General features: G+C 36.2%; 1 protein-coding gene across 1 annotated transcript in view; it reads right to left on the bottom strand.

Annotated features, from left to right (window-relative positions):
• Positions 1-20065, bottom strand: part of ngfra (nerve growth factor receptor a (TNFR superfamily, member 16)) — a 55717-nt gene extending 35652 nt beyond the window's left edge. The window contains exons 1-2 of the mRNA XM_073842042.1: positions 19836-20065; positions 12276-12438 (exon numbers count right to left, since the gene is read on the bottom strand). Coding sequence (XP_073698143.1) covers positions 12276-12438; positions 19836-19871 — 199 coding nt within the window. The 5' untranslated portion in view covers positions 19872-20065. The remainder of the gene's footprint in view (positions 1-12275; positions 12439-19835) is intronic.
• Between the last annotated feature and the right edge of the window lie 5991 nt (positions 20066-26056).

Here is a 26056-nt window from a genome sequence, read left to right as displayed (position 1 = left end):
TTTGAAGTAGAAAGACTGAAATAACATTTTCTTGTAAAGTGTACTCTAGTAATCTTTGTTTAGGACTTTGAAAAATATATTTTTTAAGCTGTTGAACTTTTGTTGTTGACTCTTGAGTCAGTTCATTTCAGTGAAATTAGCTTGTATATAAATATTTCATATTTAAATGTATTTTTTTATTATGACAAATTATTGTGGCTAAAAGTAGTGGCTAAAATAATAATAATAAAAGTGTTAATTATTTTGTAAGCATATTGTATAGTTACTGAGTGTCAATAGTTTTACTTATGATAATAATCCAATGAAACATGCCAAATGTGAAATGTGGGGTCATACAAAAAACACACATCACTTTTGGCTAGGGATGCACCGAATCCAGATTTTTGGGGTTCGGCCGAATACCGAATCCACTGTTTAAGATTCGGCCGAATCCGAAACCGAATACCGACTCCTACTCGCCTCCTTAATTACACGTTTTTAGCTGTGACTGTCCAGCTGCCGTACCTGAAGTTGCTGCATTTTGGCTGCTGTCTGTAGATTCCTTCATGCAAAACTCATATTCTTTTAGTTTTAGGGGCCGTTCACATGTAGCGTCTTTTGCGCGCTCAAATTCGTTATTTTAAATGTAGACGCGCAGCTTGCGCGCGCATAATGGAAGCGATGCGGTCGCGACGCGCACGCGGTGCGACGCGCTCGTTTTTTCCAGGCGCGTCCGCGCCGCATCGAGATAAAAACATCTCAACTTTTCAGAATGCAGCAAGCGCTCCGCAGCTTGGAGCTAGAGCGCAGCTGATGGTTGCTTAGAAACGGCAGACGCTTCCGGAGCGCAAGCGCCCGAGCGCTTTGTTGACAAGGAAGAAAGCGGCGCGCCTAGCGTTTTCCACGCGTTTTTAGGCGCGACATGTGAACGGCCCCTTAGACGCAAATGTTTTAACATCGGCGATATGTTGTGTACTGCTTAGGGTCCTTGCCACCACGAGACAAATTGGCATTGCAAATTGAACATAAAGCTCGACTTGAATCGCCTTCTTTTGGTTGAAAGTACTGCCAAACAAAACTTTTTTTGCTTACGAGTTCCATTTTCAGATTCTTACAGCCTTCTACATTCGAACGGGTATTATGTAGCCTAAACACCTTCACATAATCAACGGCCGTGTGATGCCGTAGTGCAAGTCTAGGGTTCGGGTTCGGTTTCGGTGGAAAATAAATCTAAGGTTCGGCCGAAACCGAACCCCGTCAAAAAGCCCAGGATTCGGCCGAATCCGAATCCGAATCCTGGATTCGGTGCATCCCTACTTTTGGCCACTGTTGTGTTTGGTGTGGTTAGTTCCACAATATTTAAGACCCTGCTTACTGTCATCACTAGTGCATTGCTGCATTTTTCCAATTTTTACCCCCCAAAAAATTGTATTACTACTTTCATTTCTGCAGTTACATCATTGCTTTGTAGAGTGGATGAAGTTACTAAATGTCTCTCTTACTTGGTCACTTGATATCAAAATCTTGATTAAAATATCTTGATAATGTTTGTTTCATTGTATCAACTTCATATCATCATATAACTTCAATACGTCATATCTTTGTTGGAAAGTGTGTGTCTCATCCTCTTTGCTGCCATCTTGTTACTCCTAACTAGGTTAGGAGACCTCTCAATCTCTCTTAAATAATTCATGAGCTGAGACCAAGTCCACAAGACCACTTAGGAACCTTTATGAATCACTCTTATTCTTAAGTCTAAAACAATAGTAATCTTACATCTTGACACACTTAAGACAAAAATGTTACTCTGAGCGGCTTATACATACAGCCCCTGATCTCGTACATGTGGGAACTTCATTTTTTTTTTTCACATTTTGTTATGTTGCTGCCTTATGTTAAACTACTTTAAATTACTTTTTACATTTGTGCAAATTTATTAAAAGTAAAAAACTGAAAAGATCCTTTTGCATAAGTATTCATACCCTTTTCCAGGGACACTCTAAATTTTGCTTCATATTGCTTCTAGATGTTACTACACTATGAGTGGAGTTCGAGTGGAGTTACTACACTTCGAATGGCAAATTCATTTGAATGAGTATGATTGAGAAAGGCACACACCTCTCAGAAAATGTCTGACAGCTGAAAATGCATATCAGAGCAAAAACCAAGTCCTGAGGTCAAGATAACTGCCTGTAGAGCTCAGTGACAGACTTGCGTTAAGGCAATGATCTAGGGAAGAGTTCAGAAAAAAATCTGCTGCATTGAAGGTTTCAGAGAAGCATTATCCATAATGGAAGATGATTGGAACAACTAGGACTCTAGAAAATGTCTGCCAGCCCCCATCCAAGCTGACAGAGCTTGAGAAGTGAAAAGGTGAGGCAAAGAATGGCAGATAATTGCCAAATGCAGATGTGCAAAGCTTGTCACATCATACCCAAAAAGACTTGAGGCTGTAAAGGTGCTTCAACTATGTACTGAGTTAAGAGTATGAATACTTATGCAATGTAGTGGTTTATTTTTAATAAATTTGTAAAATTTGCAAATCTGGTTTTTGCTTTGTCATTATTATGGTGTATGGAGTGTACATTGATATGGGGAAAAACTAATTTAAAGCAGTTTAACATAATGCTGGAACAAAACAAAATGTGAAAAAAATTAATACTTTTGCAAGGCACTGTATGTACCAATAAGTACATATCACTACAGTTTCCAACAGAAATGTCCACTGGGTGGTGCAGTTTTTTTCCCCGGAACAGATGAACGTACATATGGTACATTTATGTGACGTTGGTTTTGTACGACAAATCAAGTTTTGACTTGAAATGTCCATCAAGTAGCACTATAACTCTAATGCTCTGTGATGTTTTAAAATAACGTACCATTTGCACCACAACTAAACCTACCTGAGGATATGAACCAAAGTGAATGTGACGTAAAAACGCAATTACAAGCATGCCATTTTAGCTTGTTTTTCGATCTCTCATCTTTCAGCTTTTTTATTGTGTCATGTTTTTCACGGGATTCGTACCCAAGTATTCTGCATCCTAAATCCAATTCCGTGCTGGCTGAGCTACCGAACAAGCTTCTTACGTCCAGTATTATGTCAATTTTCGATTCCCTGCCAAATTGTTGTATCCCTCTAACCCTAAACCTACCAATACTAAGGGGGTAGTAATCTGGCGGGGGTCAACGCCGGTAAGCAAAACATATGGAGCTGTAATCATAACTGTAAGAAAACGATAACAAATGCTTGCTGTTTTACAGTTTCTAGCGTTCATTTCTGTTGGAAACTGCAGTGATATGTACTTATTGGTACGTATTTCACGTCTTGTGAAAATGTTTCTACAGGTGCATTTGCGTCATGAGATCAGGTAGGCATTTGACCAGTATGTAGGATTCGAATAAGGCAGAAGAGTGATCTTCATTACTTCAGACTTTAGATGCTTGTTTTAGCATCAGATCAGGTCTGTTGGATGTGTTCACGCCTAAGGTTGGCCTGAGGGTGAGGTGTTCACCTCTCTGCCATACTTTGGACAGAAGCACTCCTAGAAACACTTGGCGTTCTTGTCATGTTTGCTCTTGTTATGCAGGTGATGTTAAGGCTAATGACTTGGTTACCTTAATCAAGGCATCTGCCCTAACATGTTGTGCTGACAAACATAAGATTGCTGATGCAGCGATAATGCTGTTTCTAAATGACGCTTAATTCAAATATAACCACTTGTACTCATTCCCAGATTAAAGGATGATGAATTAATCTTCATTAGTTAGCTTTGATGCTGTGGGTACGAAATGCTCCTAAACGCCTTACACATCATGTACCACTTTTTCTTTTTACCGTGTAAACACCCTCATTTATACAAACACAGACTGACTCAGTAAATGATGTGCTTTCTAAGAGCAAAGAGTACTGGTCTCCAGTGCTCAACTAGAGAAGAGCGGGATGATGGCTAAACATATGGGTCATGTGATGCAACCATGGTGCACTGTGAAAGTGTCAATTCAGCCGAACAACCCTTTCAGCCCATCTGTTTGTTCTCTCGTTCTCTCCTTCATTATTTATTAATGGATGGATGTGACCTCGTTCTGCAGTGGAGAATTTAAAGATCAGACCATTTGTCACCCAACTATAGCTGGCCTAGCAATATAGTTAAATAATATCTCTCTATTTTTCTCAATATCTATCTACATTTTCAATATTCTGTTTAGTAAAGCCATGTATGAATCTCAAGTTAGTGTTTTCAGGCATTTTACATTTATTCATACAATGCAGTTTATATATGTCTGTGAATACTGTGTTCTTACCTGAATGATCCACAGTTTTTTTTTTTTTTTTTTAAGTTATAGTTTATGAGTCTCTTGTTTGTCCTGAACAGTTAAATCGCCCGCTGTTCTTCAGAAAAATCCTTCAGGTCCCACAAATTCTTTGATTTTCCAACATTTTTGTGTATTTGAACCCTTTCCAACAATGACTGTATGATTTTGAGATCCATCTTTTCACACTGAGGACAACTGAGGGACTCATATGTAACTATTACAGAAGGTTCAAACTCTCACTGATGCTCCAGAAGGAAAAACCATGCAATAAGAGCTGGGGGTGAAAACTTTTGAACAGAATGGAGATGTGTACATTTTTCTTATTTTGCCTAAATATCTTTTTTTTTTTTTTTCATTTATTACTGCCCTTCAGAGGCTACAGAAGATATTTACATGTTTCCCAGAGGACAAAATAAGTTATATTTACCCTGATCTTCAAATTCAAAAAGTTTTCACCCCTGTCTCTTAATGCATAGTTTTTCCTTCTGAAGCATCAGTAAGCGTTTGAACCTTCTGTAATAGTTGCATATGAGTCCCTCAGTTGTCCCCAGTGTGAAAAGATGGATCTCAAAATAATGCAGTCATTGTTGGAAAGAGTTCAAATACACAAAAATGCTGGAAAATGAATAATTTGTGGGACCTGAAGGATTTTTCTGAAGAACAGCAAGCAGTTTAACTGTTCAGGACAAATGAGGGACTCATGAACAACTATCACTAAAAAAAAGTAACAACTGTGGATCATTCAGGTAACAACACAGTATTACGAATCAAGGGGATGTACACTTTTGAATAGGGTCATTTTTTATAAATTCAGCTATTGTGGACTATATGTAAACATCTTTTATGTGAAATATCTTATTCAGGTCAGTACTAAATAAACAATAACATGCATTTTGTATGATCTTTCTTATTTTAGTAATATAATTAACATTTTGCAAATTCTAAAAAGGGAATGTAAACTTTTGTCTTCAACTGTATATATATATAGTTCAGTGTTTGACGTTGTTTGTCTGTTTTGTGTTTACTGTATTATCCTTGACCTTCAGGGAGGAACACATGGCCCCCATACTGTCTGATCTCCATCTTACTTTCATTACTTATATATAGTTATAGTTTGGCTTTAGTGTTTACTTTTTGCCTTCTTGTTTGAGTTTACTTTAAACATTTTGTCTTTATAGTGAGTAAAGACTATTGTGACTTTCATATGGAGCGTGCGCATTCAACTGTGACCAGATGAACAGTGCAACAGTGTTTGCAGGGATACACCTGAACGCAGCCGTCCCTGCACTGATTATAAACACATATCACTAACAAAAACAACAGAGCGCCCACCCACACACACACACATGCTCTGCTGATGACTGTTTACACACATAATAAATAACTTCATCACACACACAACCGTATCTGTCAGGAGGAAAAAGCCTTGGCCTGCTTCATGCAGTGTGTCTTCCTGTGATGTCCTCAGCTCTCAAAGTCTCTGTGCTTTTATTCTTTTACAATTGCAGATATATCAGCCAGGTGCATGAAATCTTTTTACGCTTTTCTTTGAAAGCTGGTTTTCTGCTTGGCTGTCATTTGCTGGAGGAGAACTGTAACCAAGTATGTTTGCCAATATTGTGCTGGCACATTTTGAAAGATTTTGTGAAGTAACTTAATACTGAATGGGTCGAGGAAAAACGTCCATTGCGTAATGCACTGTATTCTGATCTATAATCACAACCATATCGGTTTATCGGAACCAACTGGAATGTATTTCTCTCTCTCTCTCTTGTTCTGTTTTCACAATTCAGTTGTTCCTTATTAGTATTAGACTGTTTCTGTTATAATAGCAGTAAAGTAATAAATCAAAGCTGTGTGGAACAGTAGAGCGGCTGCATAGGCCAATAAAAACAGCGAAGGCTCCAGTCCTGAGTTCTGCTTAAATGTTCAGTAGCATTAACCTCTCTCTCTATTTATTTCTTTCTTTCTCTCAGATGAATAATAGCTGTTTTAGTCTCTGTATGGTTTGGTTAGGGCAGCTGATGTTGCCTGTGCTTAAGTATCATTATCTAATGCTGTTATTTCCCAAATCCCCATCAGTCATCAGTCAGCTCTGTCTAAAATGACACACTGACTGATTTCAGTTTAGCACGGATCCCACAGAACTATCACAAAATGAATATGTAATAGACTGACTCTCGTGTACAGTTCACTTCAAACCAACAAATTGCATTTCAATTATGCATTGTATTAAAATATGGGTACATTTTATGAAAACCTTCCCAGGTCACTTTCCTCCCAAATCCAAAGATTTTAAATAAAGAAAATGTATTTAGAACCTATTTTATATTTTACTATCAAATTTCAATTGAAACACATTTTAATTGTTTGTATTTATTATCAGTGGTAATTCTTGTTTGATTAGACAACGCTTTTTTTTTTATTACATTACAATAAATGTTTTTTTTTATTATTATTTAAATCTGTATATTTGTCCCGAACCATCACGGAGATGTTACGGTTGGGTTAATGCAGTCAGATGATGAATACAGTCAGTCTTGGACAATACAACAAATACTACCATAAAATAAATGCACAGTAATAAAAAAAAGTTTTTTTTTTCTTTTTAGCAAAATATACACTATCAGTCAAAAGTTTTTGGTCAGTAAGATTTTTAATGTTTTTTTTTTTTAAGAAGTCTTTTCAGTACAACTGCATTTTAGTGCCATGTAAAAAAAAAATCTAAGATTACAATATTAAAGTCATAATATTTTGAGAATAAAATCAAAGTATTATGAGAGTAAAGTCGAAATATTACAAGAATAAATTCTAAATATTATGAGAACAAAGTTGAAATGCTACAAGAATGAAGTCGTAATATTTCAAAAATAAATTTTAAATTACGAGAATAAAGTCGAAATATTACCAGAATACAGTCGAAATATAACAAGCATAAAGTCAAAATACTACGAGAATGAAGTTGAAATATTTCAAGAATAAATTCAAAATTACGAGAATAAATTCGAAATATTACCAGAATACAGTCGAAATATTTCGAGAATAAATTCGAAACTACGAGAATAAAGTCAAAATATTACCAGAATACAGTCGAAATATAACAAGCATAAAGTCAAAATACTACCAGAATAAAGTCAAAATATTACCAGAATACAGTCGAAATATAACAAGCATAAAGTCAAAATACTACGAGAATAAAGTCGAAATATTTCAAGAATAAATTCGAAATTACGAGAATATAGTCAAAATATTACCAGAATACAGTCGAAATATAACAAGCATAAAGTCAAAATACTACAAGAATAAAGTCGAAATATTTCAAGAATAAATTCGAAATTACGAGAATAAAGTCGAAATATTACCAGAATACAGTCGAAATATAACAAGCATAAAATCAAAATACTACGAGAATAAAGTCGAAAAATTTTGAGAATAAATTCGAAATTACAAGAATAAAGTCGAAATATTACCAGAATACAGTCAAAATATTTCGAGAATAAATTAGAAACTACGAGAATAAAGTCAAAATATTACCAGAATACAGTCGAAATATAACAAGCATAAAGTCAAAATACTATGAGAATGAAGTCGAAAAATTTTGAGAATAAATTCGAAATTACAAGAATAAAGTCGAAATATTACCAGAATACAGTCAAAATATTTCGAGAATAAATTCGAAACTACGAGAATAAAGTCAAAATATTACCAGAATACAGTCGAAATATAACAAGCATAAAGTCAAAATACTACGAGAATAAAGTCGAAATATTTCAAGAATAAATTCGAAATTACAAGAATAAAGTCGAAATATTACCAGAATACAGTCGAAATATAACAAGCATAAAGTCAAAATACTACGAGAATAAAGTCGAAAAATTTTGAGAATAAATTCGAAATTACAAGAATAAAGTCGAAATATTACCAGAATACAGTCAAAATATTTCGAGAATAAATTCGAAACTACGAGAATAAAGTCAAAATATTACCAGAATACAGTCGAAATATAACAAGCATAAAGTCAAAATACTACGAGAATAAAGTCGAAATATTTCAAGAATAAATTCGAAATTACGAGAATAAAGTCAAAATATTACCAGAATACAGTCGAAATATAACAAGCATAAAGTCAAAATACTACGAGAATAAAGTCGAAATATTTCAAGAATAAATTCGAAATTACAAGAATAAAGTCGAAATATTACCAGAATACAGTCGAAATATAACAAGCATAAAGTCAAAATACTACGAGAATAAAGTCGAAATATTTCAAGAATAAATTCGAAATTACGAGAATAAAGTCGAAATATTACCAGAATACAGTCGAAATATAACAAGCATAAAGTCAAAATACTATGAGAATGAAGTCGAAAAATTTTGAGAATAAATTCGAAATTACAAGAATAAAGTCGAAATATTACCAGAATACAGTCAAAATATTTGGAGAATAAATTAGAAATTACGAGAATAAAGTCGAAATATTACCAGAATACAGTCGAAATATAAAAAGCATAAAGTCAAAATACTATGAGAATGAAGTCGAAATATTTTGAGAATAAAGTTGAAATATTACAAGAGTAAAGTCGAAATATTACCAGAATACAGTCAAAATATTTGGAGAATAAATTAGAAATTACGAGAATAAAGTCGAAATATTACCAGAATACAGTCGAAATATAAAAAGCATAAAGTCAAAATACTATGAGAATGAAGTCGAAATATTTTGAGAATAAAGTTGAAATATTACAAGAGTAAAGTCGAAATACTATGAGTAAAAAGTCGAAATATTTTGAAAATAAAGTAAAAATTTTTAATACTTCAAAATTATTTTTTAACATGCCACTAAAACACTGTCATACTTCTGTTCACCAAGCCTGCATTTATTTGACCCAAAGTACAGCAAAAACAGTACAATTATGAAATATTTTACTATTCAAAATAACTGCCTTCTATTTGAATATATTTTAAAATGTAATTTATTCCTGTGATTTCAAAGCTGATTTATTGGCATCAGTACTCCAGTCTAATGATTCTTCATAATTCATTCTAATTTTCAGATTTGCTGCTCAAAAAACATGTTTTTATTGTTATTATGTTAAAAAAAGCTGTGTATATTATTTTTCAGGTTTCTTTGATTAATAGAAAGTTCAGAAGAACAGCATTTATCTGAAATAGAAACATTTTTATATAATACTTTTTTTTATTCAGATAAATGCTGAACTTTGGATCTTTTTATCTACTAAAATAGTAAAAATATTTCACAATATTACTGATTTTGCTGTATTTTGGATCAAATAAATGTAGCCTTGATGAGCAGAAGAGACTTTTTATTAAATAAAAAAAACTCTGTACAAAAAGTAAAATTGACTGGTAGTGCACATGTATTTAATTTATTTGATTATGTGTTGAAATATGTTTAAACATGTTGTTAACAGGGTTTGAGAGATTCAGGATACAGGAATCAAACCAATGACCTTGTGGTTGTTAGAGCCAAGCTCCACCAGTGGAGCTACAAGAAAGATTTTTGACTTCTCAGGCTTTATTAATAAATCAAAGTAATCAATTGAAACTGATATCTGTCAGCTAGCATATGTGTATGTGAATCAAAGACATTGACCTGATATGTGGAGAAATGGCGACTGTCACACACACATTGCCATTGTGTGTGTGTGTGTGTGTGTGTGTGTGTGTGTGTGTGTGTGTGTGTGTGTGTGTGTACCTGGTATTCATCACTTTGTGGGGACCAAATGTCCCCACAAGGATAGGAATACCAGTAGATTTGGACCTTGTGGGGACATTTCTCAGGTCCCCATGAGGAAACAGGCTTATAAATCATGCACAATGAGTTTTTTTGAGGAAGTAAAAGTGTGCACAATCTCCTGTGAGGGCTAGGTTTAGGTGTAGGGTAGGGTTAGGGCGATAGAAAGTACGGTTTGTACAGTATAAAAACCATTACGCCTATGGAATGTCCCCATAAAACATGTAAACCCAACATGAGTGTGTGTGTGTGTGTGTGTGTGTGTGTGTGTGTGTGTGTGTGTGTGTGTGTGTGTGTGAGAGGGAAGAGGAAAACAGAGAAAAATGGACAGCTAAATATTTCAGTAGTTGCTGATGTATGCTTGTGTCTAGACCGGGATGAGGAAGCGAGGATGCGTGAAAGATGCACGCGTGCGTGTGTGTGTGCGTGTGTGTGTGTGTGTGTGTGTCTTTGCCAACATCGGGTAAAAAAGGTCAGGAAATAAGCACAAAGGTCACCGAATGTCTTTTTGTCTATCAGTAAACAAAAAGCTTGTTTTGTTAGACACTAAAAATGAATGCAGATGCTTTTCTAATATAACATTCACCATCTTTATTTATATCCCGCACAGATAGAAAAAAACAAAAAGCACCCAGTTGGGTTATTGATGTAAAGTGTCCTGTCCTGAAACATAAGACCTCCTCTATTTCAGGCCTGTCGTCCTAAGTGCTTCACAGCGCTCACAGAGGTCTGTGAACGTTTCTCTTACCCAGAGCAGAAAGTAGGATAGAGCCCTTTTAGGAAACACTCACAACAAAAGAATGAGACCTGCTGTAAAATGCGTGAAAATGTGTCTTGTAATTTCTAAATGTGCCAGTGCAGCTTGTAAATGTGTCGAAGAATGTGAAGAATATACTATTTATATTTTTAAACATTCTATTCATCAAGAATGCTGAAAAAAAAGACTCATTGTTTCCACTTTTTTTTTTCAGCATTGATAATAATATTAATAAATGTTTCTTGAGCAGTAAATCATTATATTAGACTGATTCCTGAAGAATCATGTGACTCTAAAGACTGGAATAATGATACTTAAAATTCAGCTTTAACATCACAGGAATTAATCACATTTTAAAATATATAAACGTAGAAAACGGTTATTTTGAATATTAATTATATTTCACAATATTATAGATAAAATATTTTGAGAATAAAGTTAAATAATTATGAGGATAATGTCGAAATATAACAAGCATAAAGTCATAATATTTTGAGAATAAATTCAAAATTACGAGAATAAAGTCAAAATATTACAACAAAAAAGTCAAAATATAACAAGCATGAAGTCGAAATATAATGAACATAAAGTCTAAATATAATGAGCATAAAGTCAAAATACTATGAGAATAAAGTCAATATATAAAGTCGTAATATTTTGAGAATAAATTCGAAATTATGAGAATAAAGCAGAAATATTATGAAAATAAAGTCGTAATATAACAAGCATAATGTCAAAATTTTTCAGCACTGATAATAATATTAATAAATGTTTCTTGAGCAGCGGATCAGCATATTACAATGATTTTTAAAAGGATCGTGTGACACCGAAGACTGGAGTAATAATGATGAAAATTCAGCTTTAACATCACAGGAATAAATTACATTTTAAAATATATTAAAATAGAAAACTGTTTTTTAAATATTATTAACATTTCACAAAATTATAGTTTTAGTGTCCTTTTGCTCAAATAAATACAGCGTTGGTGAGCATAAGAGACTAGACATTTCTCATTTAAAGTTTGTCAGTTTGTGTCCATCTATCATGTCCTGTTTTTCTCTGTTACTCTCTTTCTGGTTTTCCTCACAGACGCTGAACATTTGGCCTAAATTAATGCATCAAACACACACACACAGAGAGAGAGAGAGAGAGAGGCTCATATACCATATCCGGCTAATTGCATAATTACTCTCAGCTTTCTGCCTGTTCTTTGAGTCTATATGTGCCTGTGTGTGAGGGAGCAAGAGAACATAATTATGTGTTAATAAGCATACGTGTGTACGTGTGAGACACTAATTATGTGTTAATGAATTTATTTGCGTGAAAGTAAGTGTTTGTGATGCTGTGAATATTTATGTGTGCATATGCATAGAAGATTATGAGCACATGAAGTATGCATGTGCATGGCCTACATGTGTGTGGGTTTGCATGTGAGTATTGTTTGCGTTTATGAGAAGTTGTACATACTGTCTAAGCATTGACCGCATTCGGTCTGGGTGGCCCCACACTCCTTGACCACTCCCTCTCCTGGAGGACACTGCAAACAGCACTCCCCGTCATGAGTGTAATCGCCCGACTCACACTCCTCTTCTATGGCCCGCTCCAGCTTAGAGCCAAACACCAGCCCCAGCTGCAGAGAGAAGAAAGAAATGACATTATTATTCTATCTCTCAAGGGGTCCACAGGTTCCTAGTCTCCAATTACCCATAAAACCCATGAGATATTTTGATGTTAATACATTAATTAAAGTGTTTGCAAAGCAATATAGTCATAGTGATATTCCTCAAATGCTATTTCCTTCTTATTCACCACTAATTGCTGCAATTAATTCAGTCTGAACCACCCACAAATTCACACTTCTTAGTTTTAGGATTAGATTTGGTTGTGGTTACTGTGAACTTTAAATTGTCTTAAAGGATTAGTTCACTTCCAGAATAGAAATTTCCTAGTAATTTACTCACCCACGTGTCATCCAAGATGTTCATGTCTGTCTTTTTTCGACTGAAAAAAAACAACATTTTAGGATTTTTCTCCATATAGTGGACTTCAATGGGGATCAGTGGGTTGAAGATCCAAATTGCAGTTTCAGTGCAACTTCAAAGGGCTCTACACAATCCCAGCTGAGGAATAAGGGTCTTATCTAGTGAAACAATTGGTCATTTTCTAAAAAAATAAATAAATAAAATTTATATACTTTTTAACCACAAATGCTCATCTTGCACTAGCTCTGCAATGTGCGTACGCCACTTCATGCATTATATAATCACATTGCATCACATATTACATAATCATGTTTGTCAGTTCAAAAAGGTAGGGTAGGGTGAAAAACTCCATCTTATTAATCCTCCAATTTCATAATCATCCGACATCGTTGACTTTACCATTTTTATTGTAAAAGGCGTTTGACTTTCTTTGCACGCTCGCTTTGCAAACACTGGGTCGGTACTTCCACCTACTAATATGTGAGGTTGAGCTAGTGCAAGATTTTGTGGTTGAAAATATATATAAATTAGATTTTTTTTTTTTTAGAAAATGACAGACCATGTCGCTAGATAAAACCCTTACTCCTCGGCTAGGATCGCGTAGAGCCCTTTGAAGCTGCATTGAAACTGCAATTTGGACCTTCAACCCGTTGATGCCGATTGAAGTCCACTATATGGAGAAAAATCCTGAATTGTTTTACTCAAAAACCTTTTCTGCTCGACTGAAGAAAGAAAGAAAGGCATGAACATCTTGGATGACATAGGGGAGAGTGAATTATCAGGAAATTTAAATTTTTAAGTGAACTAATCCTTTAATTTTGCATATTGAATTGTGACAACTGACAGAACATTCATTTAAACGAGGTTCAAATAAGATACATTTACATGAAAGGCAACATTTTTTTAGGATATATTAAAAAAGTACCAAAATTAAATTTATGCTTAATACAAGAAAACGTATCAGTAGCACTTTATTTTACAGTCCTGGTCCATATGTACATACCTTGTCCTTTTTATAGTAATTACAATAACTCTATGTAAAATCTATGTACCTATCCCCTAAACCATTAACTTTAACCCATTTATTACTTTCTTAGGTAAGTACATCTAAGTGCACATACTGTAAAATAAAGTTCAATCAAATTATCTCCCAGTCGGGGAAGAAAAATAAACTTAATTCAAAGAGAAAACAGGTTCATGTTTCTTACCTGGGCAAAGATTAATCGCAATTCATCGAATTCAAAATAAAAGTTTTTGTGTACATAATAGTGTGTGTACTGTGTACATACTGATTATGTATATATAAATACACACACATGCATGTATATATTTAGGAAGTTTATATATTAAATATATTTATATATAATATAAATTATATGAATGTAAATATATACAGTCGTGGCCAAAAGTTTTGAGAATTACATAAATATTGGAAATTGGAAAAGTTGTGCTTAAGTTTTTATAATAGCAATTTGCATATACTCCAGAATGTTATGAAGAGTGATCAGATGAATTGCATAGTCCTTCTTTGCCATGAAAATTAACTTAATCCCGAAAAAAACTTTCCACTACATTGTTAAGAAGGCTTCAGGGCGTCCAAGAAAGTCCAGCAAGCGCCAGGATCGTCTCCTAAAGAGGATTCAGCTGCGGGATCGGAGGGCCACCAGTGCAGAGCTTGCTCAGGAATGGCAGCAGGCAGGTGTGAGCGCATCTGCACCCACAGTGAGGCCAAGACTTTTGGAAGATGGCCTGGTGTCAAGAAGGGCAGCAAAGAAGACACTTCTCTCCAAAAAAAACATCAGGGACAGATTGATCTTCTGCAAAAAGTATGGCGAATGGACTGCTGAGGACTGGGGCAAAGTCATATTCTCCGATGAAGCCTCTTTCTGATTGTTTGGGGCATCTGGAAAAAGGCTTGTCCGGAGAAGAAAAGGTGAGCGCTACCATCAGTCCTGTGTCATGCCAACAGTAAAGCATCCTGAGACCATTCATGTGTGGGGTTGCTTCTCATCCAAGGGAGTGGGCTCACTCACAATTTTGCCCAAAAACACAGCCATGAATAAAGAATGGTACCAAAACACCCTCCAACAGCAACTTTTTCCAACAATCCAACAACAGTTTGGTGAAGAACAATGCATTTTCCAGCACGATGGAGCACCGTGCCATAAGGCAAAAGTGATAACTAAGTGGCTCGGGGACCAAAACGTTGAAATTTTGGGTCCATGGCCTGGAAACTCCCCAAATCTTAATCCCATTGAGAACTTGTGGTCAATCCTCAAGAGGCGGGTGGACAAACAAAAACCCACTAATTCTGACAAACTCCAAGAAGTGATTATGAAAGAATGGGTTGCTATCAGTCAGGATTTGGCCCAGAAGTTGATTGAGAGCATGCCCAGTCGAATTGCAGAGGTCCTGAAAAAGAAGGGCCAACACTGCAAATACTGACTCTTTGCATAAATGTCATGTAATTGTCGATAAAAGCCTTTGAAACGTATGAAGTGCTTGTAATTATATTTCAGTACATCACAGAAACAACTGAAACAAAGATCTAAAAGCGGTTTAGCAGCAAACTTTGTGAAAACTAATATTTGTGTCATTCTCAAAACTTTTGGCCACGACTGTACATATAAATATTTTTGAAATATATATTGTGGGTGTCTTATATATACATAATAAATATGCACACTACACACACATATATTATGTACACAAAAAGTGCAATTAATCATTGCCCAGCACTAGTTCAGAAAACAAGACTTAATTTTACTCTTGATTTAAGAATGTTTAAATATTTGTACTGAAACCTTTTTTTTTTTTTTTTGTCTATGTAATTTTGCCAGATAATCCCCTTATTGTCTATAACCTCCTTCATATTTGCTGCAAATGGGGACCACAGTTTGCTAACAGCTGCATCCCAGCATTTTATGCTGATTGCATTTCACTGGTGTGTCCAAGAGCTGGGGCGTGTTGAGCAAGATGAGACAGGCGCTCAGAGTTATACATATGTCTACTGCATGTCCAGCTGTTTCTGTCGTATTGTCACGGGTACGATTACACATACTTTACACATCGAGGTCTCACAGATCAGAGTCCGCAGACCCTCTTTACCCAAGACATCTATTAGCCCTACCCTTCCTCTATGTGCTTCCTCTTTCACAGGTCCTGATCTGTTTGTTGAGTATTGACAATAACCCAAGGGGTCATAAACATCTGTACACACTGGCACTACAAGAGGTGTTTATGGGCTCGTTTTGTCTCAGACAACAGAGGTGTGTGAGCGGTGCGTTTAAGAGGACTTGGAGGCTCATTAGTAAGGGCGCAGGCTTCACTTTGATTTAATTTACTACTGCGGCGCTTAACTTTTCCTCTCTCTGTAGGTTCAATCTGGTCATGTGATTTAGCTCAGTGCTGATAGGTGGTGTGTTTTATGTGTGTAGAGCTCTGCGGTGACCACCCACAACAGAGGTATTTTTCCTATTCATTTTCTCCATAGGAATACTTCTGTTTCTTCATTAAGGTCCTGTTTGCACTTGTGCGATTTCGTTTTAAAACGTCGTTTCAAAATATCTGTCTGAAAGAAGAAAGTCATATGCATCTAGGATGGCTTGAGGGTGAGTAAATCATGGGGTATTTTTTTATTTTTAGGTGAACTATCCCTTTAAGCAATATATAATAATGAACTTGAAATTCCACTGGCTTGTGACCGCTGTAGCAACTTATATCATATCTTAATATCTGAGCACCAGGTAGGTTTGTTTTGAAAGATTTATGCAATATCATTAAAATCTATTTCTGTCTGGTGTAAATGAATGGCATTTTCACTTCTGGAGCCCTACTGTTGAGGACTAAGTGGGCCTTGTAGAAGCATTTCTGTTTATTATGGCTATGAAAAGAAGCACAGATTAATTCATTAACCTGTGGAATTTAGAGCGTTTCAAAGACACACTCACAAACAAGCATGTGCACGCACACACACACACACACACACACACACACACACACACACACACACACACACACACACACACACAGGGTAATTAAACTCACAGCACATTTTTCTCCTTGCATTCATTAATGAATTAGCATACTCTCTCTCTTTCTCTCTCTCTCCCTTGCTCACACACAAACATCCTTTAATAGCAACCATAGCACATTACAAGTTGTAACAATTACATACAATTCAGACAGATCGTCACCATCTAGACTCCCCACAAAGTAAAAGGGAAACCTCTCTGATCTCCTGCACGTTTTCCTTCAAACCTCACCTCTTGTTTCTAATCTTATCTCCCTTCCTACCTTCACTCTCTCTTCACACACTCTCTTTGCCCTTTAAGACTCCTCTTTCTGCCCTCCTCCTCCTCCTCCCCTCATCCACATCCTCTCTCGTTCTCATTCAGAAACAGATGCACCAGTACAGCAGCCAACTCACCCCCTCATTTACTCTCTTTCTCTCTTTCTCTCTCTCTCTCTTCGTCAAACCCTGGCTGTCTTCCTTTCTTTTTTCTCTCAATTTGCATTCGCTTGAGTAAGCGTGCCGATGAGTTAACTTGGCATGCTTTAATGGACTCCCCAGTATGGAGCATGCCCAATGCTTAAGACATCTGTGTGTGTACGAGTGTCTGTGGATTTACTTAACTAAATTAAATCTGCCAAAATCTTCCTCTGGTCAAATCCATGAATATTCTCAAATAATGGGTTATTTGAAGTCTATGGTTTGTCCTGAGTTTACATACTGTATGCAGGCCCTGTCATTACTGTGCTTTTCAGTGATCTGCACTAGCCAGTAAATGCTACTGAGCTTTAATACTGTCAAACATCAAGAGGCTCAACCCGATCTCACTTTTTTCACCACCAATTAGGCCGGTTCTGTCCCCGCCAGAGTGCACTGGGAGCGTAGCGCCTTCGTGCAGCTGTAAGATCCCACTCCAGACGGAGCGCTGCTGGCTCATGTGTCGGCGGAGCTTCTTCACTGACTCCGTGCACCTGGATCAAACTCAATTGCCGGCTCCGTTTGCCATTTTGCAAATCAGATCACTGAAAAGAGGTCACGGTGTAATTGTGTTTAGTCAAGAGCGTGTGCATGCTTAAATTGATTTGGTCCGTGTTACACGAGACTGGAGGTGGTGAGGGTCACGTAGGGCACTTGGTAGGGGACCCTCGGGGTCACATGCTTACGCACTTTGAGTTTTTCACCCTGAGCATCAGACGTATCCCTTACAAAAATGTACCATGATAAGTTCACGCCAAAAATACCACAGGTAGCTGTCTACAGTGGCACCACTGTCATCGTTAAAAAAAAAAAACTTCTTACATTGTAATCCTGTATTAGGCAACATTGAGAGATTTTTTATGATTTTCAGTAGTAACAATCATTACAATGCTTGGTGGAAACTATTGTTACATTGGTAATTCTCATTTTAAGTCTAAATAGTCTAAATACCTACGCAGGGTATGAATTATGGGGGTTTTGTTGGAGGTGAAGCCTCCCGTCTGAACAACAGAGCTAAAACAAGCCTAAGCTGGTTGGCAGGTTTTAGCTGGTCTCCCAGCCTGGCTAAACTGTTCAAGCTGGTCTGCCAGCCTGGCCAAGTTGGTTTTAGCTGGTTGGCCAGCTGGTCTTCCAGCCTGACCAGCTAAGACCAGCCTGACTAGCTAAAGAAGTGGCCAAAACCCCTCTAAAACCAGTCTTCTGACCAGGCTGGATGACCAGCAAAAACCAGCCAACTGGCTTTTTTTTAGCAGGTTACTTTTAATAACTAATGTTTAGGTATCCACAAAAGTTACTCAGGGCATGTATTTTCACCTGCCGTTCGCAAACACAAATCATTTGCCCGAGGACTTAACCATGGCAACAGTAGCAATTTCAAATAATTATCATACCAAACATTTACAAAACATTGCTTATCCTTGCTGAAAAAAAACTGCTAATACCAGTCTAAAGTGGTTGGCTGGTTTTAGCTGGTCATCCAACCTGGTCTTAGCTGGTCAGCAGCTGGTTTTAGAAAGGTTCTGGCCACTTCCTTAGCTGGTCCAGCTGGAACAACCAGCTAAAACCAGCTTGGCCAGGCTGGGAGACCAGCTAAAACCAGCAACTTCCAGCTTAAACCAGCTTAAAACCAGACAACCAACTTAGGCTGGTTTTAGTTGTTGTTGTTGTTTTTTTTCAGCAGGAATGCTTTCATAACAGATTAAATACCGCAAATACATCCTTAAAAAAATGTTCCAAAACTCTTTAAGTCATTAAGTCGTTGACTAAACACTCTTAAAAATAAAGGTTCCAAAAGGGTATTTTTGCAGTGATGCCATAGAAGAACCATTCAGTGAACAGTTCTTAAAGAACCATTTAAAAAATCTAAAGAACCTTTTTCGACTATAAAGAGCCTTTTCTGCATTTGAAAGGTTCCATGGATGTTCAAGGTTCTTTATGGAACCTTCGATGCCAGTAAAGAACGTTTGTTTTTAAGAGACAATTTCAGGTTGTGGAAGGTGCACTTCAGCAGAACGCGGCGCGAAAATTACCTGAGGGAATTCCTTTGAAAAATGTTGATTCCCCTGAACGTCATTATAATACGGACACATTAAACACACACACACATTTGTAAAACTCGATAATGTAGCCTACTTAAATTAGCTACAATGTGGCAAACATGAAATGAATTAAGCCGGTCGAAAAATTCGACAACTGAGGCAACTTGACATAAAAGTTTGGTTACAGTTAGGCACACATTTCTGTGCAGTAACTGTAGACTATTTTCTGGTAGCTACATAATAAACATAGTAAACGTGTAGATTAATTCTAAACGACTGTAAGAGTACAGAAGGCTGACACCTGTTCTCCAGAAACCGGGCAGCTGAGATTAGTCATCACTACCACAGACCGAAAACAAGTTGAGCCGAATCCGCAGGCGCTCCTCAGATCCGCATCACCATAACCGAAGCATCACGAAGCGCTTCACCTGATGTCAATTAACCTACATTTTCACTGAAACCCAGCTTGTGCTCGCTGCGCGCACTTGCGCTCATGCGGTCCGATCTAAACACTTACCGCTCCACAAATCAAGATCCACACCAAGGTGTCCATGTCTGATAATGTCCCTTGCCTCTCAAACTGTAAATCAGTAAGTGTGAATCGTGAAGTGAAGATCAGCCCTCCGACAGTTCATATTAGCTCCATGTGGGTGCTGCTCTGGTGCGTGCCTGGTGTTTGGGACTTTAGGACTGTACGGAAGCGCGTCCCCTCGCTGATGCGCGCTAACTGTCCTGTACTGTCCTGTACTCCGCACTCAGCGCTGTCCAGCAGTGCACTGCGGAGGAGAGAGTCGTGCACGCAGAGATGAGGGGGGCACGAGTGCTTGCCAACTCCCCCCATCAGCACCTCTCTCTCTCTCTTGCTCCCTCTCTCTCTTTCTAGTATCTCTCTTACTTTATCTTCAACAGAAACGCATATGCAGAAGACCGAACGAGCTGGTTTGATCTAACTCATTATTTTTACGTATTGCTTTGGCGTCGCCTTTATATGCATGCATGTATATCTATGTGCATATATATATAACTCTCTATATCTATATATATATATATATATATATATATATATATATATATATATATATAACTCTCTTACTCACATGTACACTGACTCCGTTCCACACGTTCCGTATTTTAATTATTGAATAAATCGGATTGTTTGAATTTTTTTGTTTAAATCAGGTGTATCTGCACACCAAGCCCTTTAAAAATGAAATGTAAAAAATAAATAAATAAAATGATTTGAGTGAATGAGTGTAATGGGTGTGACGTCACGGGACTGGTGTAATCAAACAGACGCCACAGGAGGGCGACTGCAGCCAGTGAGTCACCGACGTGACATATGAGGCGTGATAAGGCCATAGACGGTTAAGTGCCAGGGATGAGAGGTTTTTACGAGTTTTTCCTTTTCACCTCCATTCTTCCGATATTTTTTCCACCTGTTCGGTGTTTATGGGACACGTGTAAATTGCACATGAATACATGTGTTGTAAATATGGCTTTGATATTTTCGTGTAGAAGCAGGTTGATGCACTGCAAAAATCATTTTCTTAATTTTCTTTTCTTCTTATTTTTAGCTGAAGAACTAACAAAACTAATTAATATCTTGAATTTAGTAAATTTACCATATTAGCGTTTTTTCTTTTTTTTAACCCTATAAAGCCTGCTGTATTATATTTCATGCACACATTTTGGAGGCATCTCAATTATAAATGTGGTCAAAACATTACTGTAAAACATGGTGCACATAATATTCTACATGCCTTCTGTTACTTGATTGATAGTTTATATTTTTTAGCAAGTAAAAGCCCTTTATAGTTCTAAAAATGTCCACCATTAGTGTTCTTTTGCTATGAAATCTTATAATATTTAATGATTTTTGGATGATCATATTCTATTTAATACTGTACGAGTCATATCAACTTAATGTATCAAAATTTTTGTATTTTTTTTTTCAAGAGTTTGACTAAAGGCTCAATAAACAGTTTTTTTTTTTTTTTTTTGGTAATTTATGTCTGATTATTATTTCATATGCCAGGCTTTATGGGGTTTAGCATAAACCTTTATAAAAGAAAATGTATTTAAAAATAAACTTAATTTAAGATGTATTCTCTGGGGGAAATGTCTTGGTAAATCATGCAATTTTGCTTCTCAAGTAACTTATTTTTTTATTTTTCTGCTTATTTAGAAAATTAATTCAATTGCATGCATGCATATTGTATAATATGAGCTGTTTTAATCCCAAATCAGTATACTTGTTCATACTCTCCCATTTACTTTCTCTGAGACCTACACTGAAAAAAATAAATAAATAAATCCTTCAGGTCTCACAAATTCTTTGGTTTTTTAGCATTTTTGTGTATTTGAACCCTTTCCAACAATGACTGTATGATTTTGAGATCCATCTTTTCACACTGAGGACAACTGAGGGACTCATATGCAACTATTACAGAAGATTCAAACACTCACTGATGCTCCAGAAGAAAACAAGATGCATTAAGAGCCATGGGTGTAAACCTTTGAACAGAATTAAAATGTGTACATTTTTGCTTATTTTATCTATATCATATATTTTTAATTTAGTACTGTCCTTCAGAAGCTACAGAAGATACATGTTTCCCAGAAGACAAAATAAGTTAAATTTACTCTGATCTTCAAAGTTTTCACCCCCCAGCTCTTAATGCATTGTGTTTACCTTCTGAACCCTCTGTAATAGTTATATATGAGTCCCTCAGTTGTCCTCAGTGTGAAAAGATGGATCTCAAAATCATACAGTCATTGTTGGAAAGGGTTCAAATACACAAAATGCTGAAAAATCAAAGAATTTGTGGGACCTGAAGGATTTTTCTAAAGAACAGCAAGCAGTTTAACTGTTCTGGACAAACAAGGAATTCATGAACAACAAATCAATAAACAAAACCGAACAAAAAAAAAACAGCTGTGGATTATTCAGGTAACAACACAGTATTAAGAATCAGATGTATGTAAACTTATGAACAGGGACATTTTTATAAATTCAACTATTATTTTCTCTTGTGGACTATATGTAAACGTCTTTTATGTGAAATATCTTATTCAGGTAAGCACTAAATATAAAAAATAACATGCATTTTGTATGATCTCTCCTATTTGGTAAAATAATTAACATTTTGCAGATTCTGCAAGGTGTATGTAAACTTTTGTCTTCAACTGTAAAGGTCTATGAAAATATCTATGCATAAATAATGTTAGTCTGTGATATTTTTCCCCCCCCGTCCATGACAGAAAGTGCTGAGGGTAAGGAGCGACGATCCTTTGTGCTGATATAAGCTTTAAAGGTAACCTAGACCTGTAACATCAGCTTAACCAATCCATTAAAGCCGAGCAAGACCTTTCTTAAAGTGGTCTTCCAATCGTCAGATTTACAGAGACTGCTGACTGGCATCAACTCACATCTTAAGATCAAATGACACCGGGATGGGGCTTCGGAAACTGACCATCTATTTTACAATTGTTAAAGAGGATTCCAAACATCTGTTTATCAGCAGGAAAACAGCTTTTTAGCTGTCAGAGCAATGTTTATCTCAATTAGAAACACATCGTTTATAAACATTTGAACAGATTAATTTACACTACCTCTAGATAACATCATAATTTATATAAACGATGAAACAGTGATGAGCAGTGGTAGTTTCAGAGTTTGCGTTCATTACATGACATGAATTAATATTGAACTGATAATGAATTGTAATTGCTTAAAGTTAGTATAATTACTTTTGGTTACTCAGCTACATATAAATGCATGTGACAGTGAGTCTTTAGCTAAACAATCTGGATTCCAGTCTCACATCATCATCACTTTTACAATCTGGATAGTAGGTGTTTTGAACTCATGAAGATCTGGTATCACTGGGATCATGTAGCCAGTCGGAAGCAGTTCTCCATCGATCTGTTAATTTATCAATAAATCCACATCCTACATTGTCAAAGACGACCACCACTACCCCTTCCATACCCACACACACACACACACACACACTTGAGTTAACTCACTCTCTGAAATTAAGACATCGCAGAAAGAGCTTCGTGATCGATGGATAACAAGCGAGCAGTCAGGAAAGACAGCAAGATCAGCCTCTTTTTTTTCTGCCGGTGCAATTAATTCAGTCTGGATAATGAATCCAGTCAGGATAAAATTAAATCTGTCAGGATATATTGATGTTCCTTGGCGGTAGAGACATAAATTAACAATGTAATACTCATAATGCACAGTTTGTATTTGAACATTTTTTATTGATTAGAATAGTCTTAGCTCTTTTATCTCTTCTGTTTTAACAATAACACACAGATTAAAAGAGTCTGGTATTATCGCTGATGTCTTAGTGCAATCCAAATAGACAGTATGTGTTTTATAGTATTATCCTGCTTTATATTTAATGGTGTAGCCATTACTGTCTTGTGTCTTCAAAACCCTGTCTCCCCTGAGAAAGGACAAGTATGTCCAGATGGAGACCTATTACTCTCACGACGGCAGATTACATGCAGCGCATTCCTAAACTGAAAATAGTACACGGCCGTTACATTTGATCTCCGTTGGTAAATATAGATAAACGGCGACATTACTATATGCTATATAAGTCTAAATATACGACTCCATCAGCCATTTATCATGGCTCCAGTATCAACTGACCTGCTTTATCATGAGTCAGCAAAAAAGCAACATTCACATCCCATTTTACCAACATGTGTGTTCAATCTAGTATGAGAAAAAACAGGATCCTTTTGTCCACTTTTTGATCTGCAACCAGTGTTCATACACTTCTTTAATGGCATCACGATCCATTGTCATTGAGTTAATTGACAGCAGATTTTAATTGCCATTGTGGAAGGGAACTCTTAACAAAACTTGAGGGAGTGTTAGAAGATTGGCAATTACTTGATGGACTGTCTTGCAAATCTAAGAAGACGTTTTTCTTTGTTGCTATGCACATATTGATTTTGTAAATGGTTGCACGCAGGAACTCTCAGGCCGACGGTCTGTTAAACGCACAAACCTATTTACAGTACAAAGTTGCGAATATGGCAGCATTGCCATGTGTTTTTCTGAATGCATGCAGCTCACGCACTTCTGGCTTGCGAGAGAACTTGTGGCGTCATCTGATTGTTCATCATCAGTTCATAATATGCAGTTTGTGGGTCCTGCAGGTCGAGCGTAATGAATCTGCTGAGTGTTCGCTGATGTTGCTATATTTGGATGGGGGAAAGAGCAGGTTATATTAAACAATCAGCTGACAAAGTCTATAAGCAACATTAGGATTGTTATTGCCATATGTACAACAGAATCTCTCAGTGTTTGAGACTCCCAGCACACACAGTACAGAAGAGCCGACGATGAATACTCTCCAGACAAAAATGCGTTTCCACTGCTGCCTGTTACAAATAATCCACACTACAGATGTGGAGTTTTCCCACCCGGAAAGCTGTGCCTCTTTGATTCCATCCATATGACAGACGGATCTAAAGCATGCCGACTCCATGATGGCATTCGCCTTGCCAGTTATTGCAAATGTGCAACAGAAACGGGTCACCAGCAGCGAAATATGCTGGTCATGTCCTGTCCTGCATTGTGGCTCAGTGCCAAAGCGATGAGTGAGTGCATTCACAGACAGTGGGGAAAAAAATCACTGGAGCTTGTGCTCTTTTGGTTGCTCATATCATACTCCAATGTACTATTCTCCATTGCTGTTGATAGTTGCTGCCTACACTACCAGGCATAGGCTTTGGACAGTAAGATTTTTTATCTTTTCTAAAGAAGTCTCTTCTGCTCACCAGGCCTGCATTCATTTAATCCAAAGTACACCAAAAACAGTACAATTCTGAAATATTTTTACTATTTAAAATTCTATTTGAATATATTTTAAAATGTAATTTATTCCTGTGATGAAAGCTACATTTTTAGCATCATTACTTTAGTAATTCATTGTCACATGTTAATGTGCTGGTTTGCTGTTCAAGAAACTTTTTTTTTCTATTATTATTATCAACATTTAAAACAGTCAAGTACATTTTTTCAGGATTTTTTATGAATAGAAAGATCCAGAGATCGGCATTTATCTGAAATAAAAAGCTTTTGTAACATTATACAAATGTTATATTTGTAAAAAAAGAAAAAAATTCAGGAAAGAAATTATAGAAATTATTTAGCCAGGATGCTTTAAATTAATCAAAAGTGATAATATATATGGTGATGATGATAAAGACATTTATAATGTTACAAAACATTTTATTTCAGATAAATGCTGTTCTTCTGAATTTTCTATTTATCAAAGAAACCTGAAAAAAATCTACTCAGCTGTTTTCAGCATAATGATAATAATAGTTTTGAGCAGCAAATCAGATGTTAGAATGATTTCTGATTGATCATGTGACTGGAGTAATGATGCTAAAAATTCAGCTTTGAAATCACAGGAATGAATTACATTTTAAAATATATTCAAATAGAAAAGTTATTTTAAATAGTAAAATTATTTCAAAATGTTACTGTTTTTGCTGTACTTTGGATCAAATAAATGCAGGCTTGGTGAGCAGAAAAAAAAACATTAAAAATCTTACTGTTCAAAAACTTTTGACTGGTATTGTACATCATTGTGCATTTGCATGGAGTCTGGCTATGCTTATTTTTAAACGCTAAACTTATTTTTTATTTATTACAAAAACTAATCTTTTATTGCCTTGACATATAGGAGTGATGGCCAATTTAAA

The sequence above is a fragment of the Garra rufa genome, chromosome 1, assembly GCF_049309525.1.
Source record: "Garra rufa chromosome 1, GarRuf1.0, whole genome shotgun sequence".
Lineage (NCBI taxonomy): Eukaryota > Metazoa > Chordata > Actinopteri > Cypriniformes > Cyprinidae > Garra > Garra rufa.
The sequence above is the reverse complement of the archived record's forward strand: the minus strand, read 5'-3'. Positions and strand labels throughout refer to the sequence as shown.